A 9,342-nucleotide genomic window follows, 5' to 3' on the forward strand; every position below is an offset into this window, starting at 1 on the left:
CGGACTTCGCTACTGCGTATTGGTTCAGCAATCATTACATCACGTCTTCTCTACGACATCGTACTCGTTAGTAGAGCAAACGATACGGTCCTACAAACACTCGCACCAATATATAACCGGACGATCCGATTTGGGTCAGGTGCGTATGTCTGTAAACCCTCCAAAGAAGACATTCGTAGTGTAAGAGATTGTTAAAGTCAATTTGACATCAGATTTTGACGCTCAGATGCATTTCAGTTGGACAACTAAACTGAAAAGCGGTCCAGTTAAAATGTGTCCAATCAGCAAATCAGGACTGTATTCGATGCTTAGAATTTTTTTATTTCAAATTTTTAACTTTTTAAATCCTTAGAATTTATTATTTTTTGTAATTTTTGCATTCTCAAATTTTAAATTTTTCATATCTTTAAATTTTTAAACTTTTGGATTTTGAAATGTTTTAAATAACATTTTTTTTAAATCTCTCAAATTTTAAGATTTTAAATCATTAAACTTGAAATTTTGAAACACTTCGATTTTAAATTTCGTGAGTTCTTGAATTTGATTTTTTTATTTTCATTATAGAGGTTTTAGCCTTGGGGTCATTCGCCTATTTTTCGGGTTAGAAAAATCTCTCTAGAAAGGCAAACGATTTATCAACTACGCGATGCCTGCCCATTTGAATTTGATTGATGCATCCTTAAATTTTTGTGTTGTTTTTATTATTTTTTCAGTCCATGTTTTTTTTTAAAATTTTCGATGCATTTAGTTTTTAATTTTAATTGTTTTTTATTTTTGAAATTAATTAGGTTTTTGATTGTGATTTTTCGATTCTTTTATTTTCAATTTTTCTTTTTCTAATTCTTGATTTTTTTTAAAGTTACATTTTGAAAATTCGTGGAATAAGGTGCGCAGCACCAAATATGCCGTTTGGTCGAATTTCCGCGGCTGATTCAGTTGACTGAGGAAGTTTCCGGAAGAATTAGTTTTCAGCCAGACATTTGAAAATTGAACAATGAAAATTATTCATACATATTGTTAATAGATTGTAAAAAAGCCCCTTAGTGGTGGAAAAAAACAAAAAATGGGGTCATGGATTTTTACGTCAGCTTTGAATATATCATTTGTGGATTACCCAAAAAAATACCTACAAAAAGTACTTACACTGAGAAACAAAAAGATGCATAGTTAGTATACCTTCTATTCCCGTTTCTTTTCTTCTACTGTGATTTTTATGCATTTTCATTCATATATTTCTAGTCAGTTCAATGAGTGGATAGACCTAATATGTCCAATGCATAAAATTTAAAGCAGAAGAAACGAGAGGCAGATAGAAAAGTATGCTATCGATGCATAAATAAAATTCTGCGTGTACACGCCACCGAAAAACTACCTAAAATTAAGTACAATTGACTCAATCTCGTGGTATCGTGCAGGAAGGTAAAATTAGGTAAACCGTGTTAAAGGTAGTTTCCATTTAATTACGGCAACGCACAGCTCAAAAGTACCTAAATTTACTTATTCTGTAGGTTATTTTATTTTGGCCTGTAGGCATTCTATTTAGAGCATGTTCAGGAGTGCTTCAGTTCTAAATTCATAATTTTGACAGATGTATAATAGAAACCCGTAAATATTAAAACTAGAACTTGCTGCCACCAGTAGCATTTTTGACGGGTGTTCTCTTCAGTTTAAAATTCATGTCTTGCCATGCCTTCAGCAGTACTACATTCAAATTTATTTTCCCCCAGTCTATTGGGTCTAAGTGTCTGTATTGAGTATGTTGGAAACGGCAAACAGGTTATGCAGCGGACATCCAGACTAATGGGGTAACACCGGGATTGTCGTAAGTCGCGCAGACGATTCGAGAACAAATTTATTACCGCGTATTATTTAATTCACACTGAAAAGTATGTTACTCTCCGGCTCGTACACACTAAAGCTAAACTAACAACAAAGTGTATACAGTGTACACTACAAAATCAATACAGTTCAACACTCCTCCTTTGTGTACACTTACTAGTACTGGAACGTTCTACTTCATCAATCAAAATTTAACATTATCTGATTACAAAAAAAATCCCGTCATTAAGCTCCTCCTATCAATTCACGCCTTGAAATTTCTCTAATGTGTTTGATTTCGGCTCCTTCAGAAAACATAAACCACCTCGTCGTTCACCTATCAACACAAGCTGACCTTCCTTTAAAATTTTGCAACCTCCGTGATAAAAATGAATATCGCAGCCTTCTTCGGTCATCTGACTTATAGATAGTACGTTACCTGTCAACGCAGGCACGTATAACAAATTTTTCAATTTTACCAGCCTCTGCTTATAACTTGCAACTCAGCCCGATCAGTTTCCCCTCGTCCAATCCTTTTGCAGCAATCTTGGTTCCGTTAGCCAAAAGTACACTTTCGGTTGGCTTAAATGCATGTTTCACATAATCTGCTCTTCCAGTCATATGCCGTGTACATCCAGTGTCGATCATCCAACCTCCAAAACCTGCTTCGCACTCGCGGACTGCCGTAAAACATACTGGTGAGTTTTCCTTCGTTACAGATACTTTCACTTGACTCTCTGCTTCGATATCTCGTGTCTGTCTATCCGCTGCTAGCTTAGGACATTTTCTCCGGAAGTGCCCTTCTTGCTGGCAGTTATAACAGGATCGCTTCACATTGATTCCATCAACCCGTTGGACCGTCGCTCTCAAAGTCTTATCTATGTCACAATTTTCGCTCTTTCGTCGCCACTCATCCAAGAGCTTACCTTTGACATACTCCAACTTTAGCTCATCTTCCGGACGCCCTTCGAGAGCCGTAATCAAAGAACTGTACGATTCCGGTAGACTTGACAAGATTATCGCAATCACCAAATGTTTTTGCAAGCCTTCTTCCATAGCTACCAATCGATGGGTTAACTTCGAAACTTGCATCAGATGATCCGATATATCTCCTCCTTCTCCCAGCCCCATTGAACACAGTTTCCGAAGGACATGGATCTTGTTCGTCAAAGATCCTCGTTCATGATAACCTTTCAACTTAGTCCACATCTCGTTCGCACTTTCCGCACCCATTACATGACATAGCTGCGTGTCATCAAGTGCCAGCCCAATAGTCGCGCGAGCTTTTCCGTCCTTTCTGATCCAATCCACAGATGGTTCTTCCGGTTTCGGCTCGCTCACAACTGACCACCAACCCTCTCGAAGTAACAGCAACTCTAGTCGGAATTTCCAACTCGCCAAGTTGAAATTATTCAGTCGCTCGAACGTGATTTTTGCATCAGCCATTTTCTCAGACTATAGCGCGAAATCACAAAACAAATCGCAAAATTTCAGCTACTGCACCTGCACAAACAAAATTCCTCTCTGGTTCCAATCAATTTTGATGTGCGATTCCGGTAAGGTACGAGAAAACAAACAGGATATTCCACGGCGTTCTTCAGGTGCATCAGCAGCAGACAAGCCCAATTTCAGATCGCCAACAGCTACTCCAAAAGAAAACAATAGGTTTGTTCCAGTACCAGGAGAAACTGGAAGTACTCCGGAGCAAACAGGGAGAAAATCGTTCCTGTATTATCTTCTTTTCTATTTCTTCTTCTGGTAGCAAATCGGAGTGAAAAGGAGGAAGAATTTTTTGCTCCGGAGCAACAGGGAGTGACTTCCGTGTACTGGAACAAACCTAATATCGCTTTTACCGCTAACAGCAGATCCGCTGAACGAGTCGTACACAGCCTAATCACCAAGCCAAATGAACGAACACGTTCCGAAATGCACTTTTCTTTGCACCTCGCCGAAAACACTTTTCCTTCTAATTTTCTGGGCCCATGACCTGTTGGAAACGGCAAACAGGTTATGCAGCGGACATCCCGACTAATGGGGTAACACCGGGATTGTCGTAAATCGCGTGATGTCGAAAGAAAAGTAGATCACGCAAACGATTCGAGAACACATTTATTACCGCGTATTATTTAATTCATACTGAAAAGTATTTTACTCTCCGGCTTGTGCACACTAAAGTTAAACTAACAACAAAGTGTATACAGTGTACACTACAAAATCAATACAGTTCAACAGAGTACTCTCCATGTATTTAAAACACAGCTTTAAACGTGTTTCAGAATGGCGTTGTAAAAGTTTTAAATTTTAAAATAAAGCTGTTCGAAACTATAAAACAAAACGCTCCGATGGGTATGTGAATGCTTCAGTTCCAGTTCTACTTTAGAACTCCTATTCCTACACTGAAAAAACTTAACACGTTAACATCATGTGGAAATCTATTGAATTATTTCAATCCACAAACACATGAAATGCACACAGTTGCCACTTGTATATCCATTCGATTGTGGAAAATATGGTTTTCAAATGAAATGCATTCGAACATGGTGTGAAAAGCACATCAACATCATAAGAAATACTATTGACTAAAATTTCCAAATGAATTACACTGAATATCACTTGGTTTTACTTATAGATTTCATTGGCAGAAGAATCGTTGAAATCAATTATTTTACATGTAGAAATGCACTATATGTTTTTCATGCGAAATTCATGTGGGAAGTTCATACTTTACGACTCAATAGCATGGCAATGAACATTCTATGGATAAATATGTCGTATTCACGAGAAATTTGTTTGAATTTAAATTGAAACACCACATGAAATGTTTTTTAATGGATTTTCATGTTAAATTCAAAGGGAAATCATTTCTTTCGCTTTTTAAGGTGAGAAATCACATGAAAGTGATGTTTAATTGCATATGGTTTTATCGTGTCGATTATTTTCTGTGTATATGAAATAAAACGCTCCTGAACGTGCCCTTACCTGTGTTTGTCAACGAAAATATTACCGTTAAAGTTGACAACAGAAAAATTCAACCAGTGGCTATCGCTTTTTCTTTTGTTCAGTGCTAATTGTTTACGCAGGAAGTAGTGCGCATTATAGCGGATCATTGTACGAATAATGCGCACTACTTCCACCCTGATTCACTTGTTTAGCACAAAAGAGAAAATACGGTTGTCGCTGATTTGATTTTCCAGTTTTCAACCGAAACCAGAATAAATGTGCGCACCTTGCATAATGCGCGGTGCATCGCGATCCATTTTGCGCCCACCAATTGCATGCAAGATTGTATAATCGTTATAATTGCGCCCACCAAAATCTTGCACTGACGAAGGGTTTGTAAACTAGCAACGTAAATGTTGGTACAATATTTTGGAATATATATTGAATTTTACTTTAATTTGCTTTCTGGAGGGATTTGTGCACTGTATTGTGATAGACTCTTGATATTCCAACAGTTTTGATTGCTCAATTTATTTGGATATTTGCAGTTCACAATGAATTAGGACTTTCAAATTATATTTATGGAATCACTCATCGAATATGTTATCTCAATCCGCGCACCCCTCAGCTGGACAACACAAAAATCGAACATGTTTTGCTAGCTGTCAAACGTCAGTTATGTTTGTGGGTGATGTGATGGAGAGTTAGAACTTTTTCCAGGATTTTCGTCCCCGTGAAAAAAAAATCTGCTGATGCAATGAAGAACACCAAAGTCGTATTTATTGGCTGCTTCTGTTCCTTTTTCGGTCTACTGGTGGCCTTCCCCGAGCAGGGCAAATGGGATTTCACATTAGCGACGGTAAGTACCGGGTTTAATACTGGTGTGGCCTTGACGATGTTGGTAATGATGCTACGTTTGCAAATATTGCTAGCCAGTGGTGTCGTTTAGCCTTAGCACTGGTGCGGCTCATCATCTGAAGAGCTGAGTGTATCTAATTCATAACTACCTGAACGGTTTGTTTGCGTTCAGTTATGGTTGTGACTCATTTGTGGTCGTCTTATCTCGATAGGGTTGTTTGATTGTTTAAATAAATCGATAATTTTGTCGCTTCCAGGATGGACGGTACATGCCGATTCCCAAATCAGTTTATGCTGGTTTTAAGATATATACTCAAAGTAAGTTGAAGCTTGAATTCGGCAGGAAACCATATGCTACATAGTTATCGTAATTTCAGTGAATTGTGAGCCAGCGGACCCTGCAAAATCTTCCATTGCGGTGAAAATTTCGTGGGATCTTCTGGAACTGAAATGTTGGGAAGAATATGTTCGAAATGTAAGTTTGTGAACAATCACATAAATAAGGAACTAATCAAATCTAATCTGATTTATTTTCAGTCATACAATCCACAGTACGAAGCATTTTTTGCCTCACCAAATCAATCGAAAGTCAGTTCCGATCCAATCGAGGAAAGGTGCACTCGAGGAGGTCACATCAGTTTACCGGAACTGAAGCTGAAGGAACCTAGCGCCAAGTCGAAGTTACCAGTTGAGCAGAAAAGTAAATCTCGGCGTGAGACGGTATGTCGAATTCAACGCTTATTGCTTATTGATTAAGTAACAATTGAGTTGGTTTCGCTTTTTTCCAGGGACAAAATGAACCGCAATCTATTTTCACCATCACCAAAGATGGACTGTACATCTTCATACTGAGGGTCGACTCCGAAGAGGAATTCATTGCTAATGTCCATGTCGAAATAAAGAGCTCCAGTGGGTACCTGTCTGCCGTGGATTGGCCACTTTTACCGGTGAGATCTTCATCTGATTGCAGTTTTGATAGAGTAATTAATCTTCGCTATTGACAGTTCTATGGCGCGATGTGCTTGGTATATGTAGTCCTCGGTATCATCTGGCTGACCGTGTCATTCCTTCAGTGGAGAGATCTGCTACGGATACAGTTCTGGATTGGAGGTGTTATTCTGCTAGGTATGCTGGAGAAGGCTATGTTTTACGGGGAATATCAGAGCATTAACTCGACGGGAGTATCTGTCAAAGGGATGGTCCTATTTGCCGAGTGGGTGTCCTGTGGCAAGCGTACCCTGGCTAGAATGTTGGTGATCATTGTTTCTCTTGGATTTGGGATTGTCAAGTGAGTTTTTATGCGCCGTCGAATGTGTTTGTGAATGATCACGATTTTGATTTTTTAGACCCAGATTAGGACCGATGCTGCACCGTGTGGTCGGTACGGGTGCTCTGTATTTGGTATTAGCATGCGTCGAAAGTTTCCTTCGAATAATGCACACGAAGAACGATCAGCTGCTGGTAGCTAGCATTCCGTTAGCTGTGCTGGATTCAGCTATTTGCTGGTGGATATTCACCTCTCTCGTTCAAACTACAAGAACACTACGGTTGCGAAGGTAATTCTATTTGCATAATGTAAAACCATCTTTTCTATAAATTTCCTTTTTCTATAGAAACATGGTCAAATTAACGCTGTACCGACACTTCACCAACACGTTAATCTTCGCGGTGTTAGCTTCCGTGGTGTTTATGTTATACTCGATCAAAACGCACCGGTTTGCCGAGTGTCTAACCGATTGGAAGGAACTGTGGGTTGATGACGCTTTCTGGCACGTCCTATTTTCCACGCTTCTGTTAGTGATCATGATTTTGTGGCGTCCGACTAACAACAACCAGCGGTACGCATTCACTCCCCTGTTGGATAATCCGGAGGATGAGGATGATGGTAAGTCTCCGAAGCGTAAGATTCGAACTAAAACACTAAACACCCATCTTTTCAGACGAAGAGGAGCAATTTGTGTCGGATGCGTACGGGGTGAAAATGCGCGGTGCTCGCAGTACCTCGCCGAAACCGAACGCCCGAAGTCCGACCACGGAGGAGGACGATTTGAAGTGGGTTGAGGATAACATACCGGCCGCGATTGCGGAAGCTGCGCTACCGGTGCTTGATTCCGACGAGGAGATTGTCAACACTAAGTTTGAGGTGTCGAAGATGCAGTGAACGGATACCGGTTCGGTGTCATCGGCGAAAACTAGCGAACGATTTTAGAAGAAATGTAAATTTTCTTCCGCAGAGACTGCTAGAGTTGGACCGAAACTTCTCTTTCTTTTTTCTAAGTAGGTTTAGTGACTTTTTTTTTATAGATGGAACAGATCAATAGTAATCGCGCTAGTCAAAAGTGTGGGTAAATGTTATTAGATTGAAGTTTATTTTTTTTTGTATTCCAGCTGCTTTTTCTATCTGATATACGATTAGCCTATGAATGTGCATTTCTCCTATCTTCGTTCATTACCACTTACTTGCCGAACGAACGCAATAGTAAAACTAATTTAATGAACTTTCCATGTGCACATTTCTTTACGGGGAAGACTTTCTGTCCATCTCTTGATAATTTAACGACAGTACTAGTGGTAAAGCGAGAAGGTGAAATAGTAAGATTACAAATTCTTGTAATTGTGATGAATTTAAGTTGAATGAAAAATAACTTAACAACTCAAGCATAAACGTTGAACTTTATTGGACAGGCCACTATTGTGCTTGGAGTTTTAGAGCAGTATATTTGAAACAGTAGCAAATATTTTTTTTTTGTAAATAGACACCTATTGCATTATCCATTTTTTAATTTAAAATAAATCAATCCTAAATTATACCTAATCCGAATGAATAAAAATACGCAAAATTACTGGAAGTTTTCAAAAATAGAAATAAAGCGGTATTTATGAAATATTTACATTTTTTCGTCTCTCACATGCCCTCTTATCAAAACCATCAAAACACGCAAGCATGGTCCTTGATGCAATCCGAGCAAACTTGTATGCAAGGTGTAATGGAAATATTAATCGAATAAAGCTTTAAAGTCTGGTGAATACACGCTATTTTAAACTAACTAACATTTAGCGTTATGCTGCAAAGCTCAATTATAACATAAAGCGACATCTACATAATAATGGCGTAAACACAATATGGAGAATGTTTCCATATTTTTACCTTTCTCAATAGAAGGATAAATATTGAAATTGAGTTGAAAAACGCCTTTGGGACCATTCATAGATTACGGAACGCTTTTAGGGGCTCCAACAAATTGAGGAGTAAACTAGAACGTTACGTAACATGATTTTACTGAAGAAAAAAGAAATTCAAAGAATTTGTTCATGATAGGGGAGGGGGAAATTTTTGCGTTTTGATTGTTCCCTTTTTTAGCCTTGGTCCTGTGTGCCATAAGTTACAAGTTGAATATTTTTGTTAATACTACAGAGTATTGACAAAAGTATTGAAGTGATCAGACGTTCTGGATAAGTCTCTGATTTCAAGGATTTAGCTCCACCACCATATACGCATATTGTACAAAACACTCATAAAAGGTTTGTTCGTGCACTTCGCTTAATTCCAGGTCTTACTGGTCATGCTAATTCGCTGCTCTCATTACCGCACCGCCACATCACTCCAGGTTTACTGGTACCCCGACGATTCAAGCTGGTGATTCGCTGATCATCTGAAACCAATGCTACCCGGACAGATGCCCAGGTCGGCCTGCCATTCTAGGTGAAGTATGACTTCCGGTTCTC

The 9,342-nt window shown here is 38.8% G+C and overlaps 1 protein-coding gene across 1 annotated transcript; it reads left to right on the top strand.

Moving 5' to 3' along the window:
* Positions 1-5,430: 5,430 nt before the first annotated feature.
* LOC131686182 (transmembrane protein 87A) lies at positions 5,431-8,503 on the top strand. The gene is made up of 9 exons (XM_058970407.1): positions 5,431-5,617; positions 5,874-5,934; positions 5,994-6,091; positions 6,154-6,336; positions 6,405-6,563; positions 6,621-6,904; positions 6,963-7,172; positions 7,230-7,501; positions 7,557-8,503. Exons 1-9 carry the CDS (start codon positions 5,516-5,518, stop codon positions 7,775-7,777), a joined length of 1,590 nt encoding a protein of 529 aa, XP_058826390.1. The 5' UTR covers positions 5,431-5,515; the 3' UTR covers positions 7,778-8,503.
* Positions 8,504-9,342: the final 839 nt, after the last annotated feature.

Source organism: Topomyia yanbarensis, chromosome 2, assembly GCF_030247195.1.
Source record: "Topomyia yanbarensis strain Yona2022 chromosome 2, ASM3024719v1, whole genome shotgun sequence".
Classification (NCBI taxonomy): domain Eukaryota; kingdom Metazoa; phylum Arthropoda; class Insecta; order Diptera; family Culicidae; genus Topomyia; species Topomyia yanbarensis.

Bases quoted from the DNA above. Each gene is read 5' to 3' on its own strand.
- LOC131686182 (XM_058970407.1), top strand. From the start codon at position 5,516: ATGAAGAACACCAAAGTCGTATTTATTGGCTGCTTCTGTTCCTTTTTC. The intron at 7,173-7,229 runs GTAATTCTATTT...CTTTTTCTATAG, and splicing joins AGAACACTACGGTTGCGAAG to AAACATGGTCAAATTAACGC. The intron at 7,502-7,556 runs GTAAGTCTCCGA...CCATCTTTTCAG, and splicing joins TCCGGAGGATGAGGATGATG to ACGAAGAGGAGCAATTTGTG.